This window comes from Chanos chanos, chromosome 5 (genome assembly GCF_902362185.1).
Source record: "Chanos chanos chromosome 5, fChaCha1.1, whole genome shotgun sequence".
NCBI classification, from domain to species: Eukaryota; Metazoa; Chordata; class Actinopteri; order Gonorynchiformes; family Chanidae; genus Chanos; species Chanos chanos.
Window position 1 is genome coordinate 2,242,816 of NC_044499.1, and position 998 is coordinate 2,243,813.

The 998-nt window shown below is 45.9% G+C and overlaps 1 protein-coding gene across 1 annotated transcript in view; it reads right to left on the reverse strand.

Moving 5' to 3' along the window:
* LOC115811266 (ETS domain-containing transcription factor ERF) overlaps positions 1 to 998 on the reverse strand; it is an 8,315-nt gene continuing 7,317 nt past the window's right edge. The window contains exons 3-5 of the mRNA XM_030773407.1: positions 863 to 998; positions 135 to 249; positions 1 to 42 (exon numbers count right to left, since the gene is read on the reverse strand). The exon at positions 863 to 998 is cut by the window's right edge and continues 93 nt beyond it. Coding sequence (XP_030629267.1) covers positions 1 to 42; positions 135 to 249; positions 863 to 998 — 293 coding nt within the window. The remainder of the gene's footprint in view (positions 43 to 134; positions 250 to 862) is intronic.

The window sequence follows — 998 nt, forward strand, 5'->3', positions numbered from 1 at the left end:
CTACTTGATCCATTTTTGGGATAAGCAACTGCCCTGGGAATCCTAAAGGGCAGATCCAGAGAACACACTCACACACTCAGACACACACACACACACACACACACTCAGGCACACACACACACAGGCACACTGACCTGCTGACAGTGGGGAAGGTTGGGGTAATTAACCAGGATCAGTTTGCTGAAGTTAAACTTGTAGGTGAATCTCTTCCCTTTGGTTTTATGCAGAATTCTCTTATTGTAGTAATATCTGACAACACAGGACACAGCGGTGAGCACGCTCTAATTCTCTAACTTATGTGTGTGTATGTGTGTGTGTGTGTGTGTGTGTTCATATGTGTGTGTGTGTGCATGTGTGTGTGTGTGTGAGTGTGTGTTCATATGTGTGTGTGTGTAGCATGTATTTGTCTCTTTCTGGGGACCGAAAGTCCACACTTATATAGCATAATCTGACAAAATTGCCTTGTGGGGACCAAAATGCTGGTCCCCACTGGGACAATGTTCTTCAAAACTATATTGTTACTATTGATAAAACAGAAAGTGTCAAAACATTTCTTTGGGTAAGGTTAGGGTTAGGGATAGGGATTAGAGATTCTTTAGTTACAGTATAATGGGAGTCAATAGGAAGTCCCCACTAGGATATGAATAAAAGCTTATGTGTGTGTGCGTGTGCGCGCGTGTATGAGTGTGTATTTAAATGTGTGTGTGTGTGTGTGTGTGTGTGAGTGTGTGTGCGTATGTGTGTGTGTGTGTGCGTGTGTGTGTGTGTGTGTGCGTGTGTGTGTGTGTGTGTACACATGTGTGTGTGTGTGTGTGTGTGTGCGCGCATGAGTGTGTGTGTGTGTGTGCGTGTGTGGGTTTACCTCAGGGCTCTGCTGAGTTTATCATAGTTCATGTGTGGTTTGCCCTTCCTCTCACCCCAGAGTTTGGCCAGTCTCTCAGGGTCTCTGATCACAAACTCACCCCATTCACCGCCCCAGCCAATAGCTCCGCCCTCAC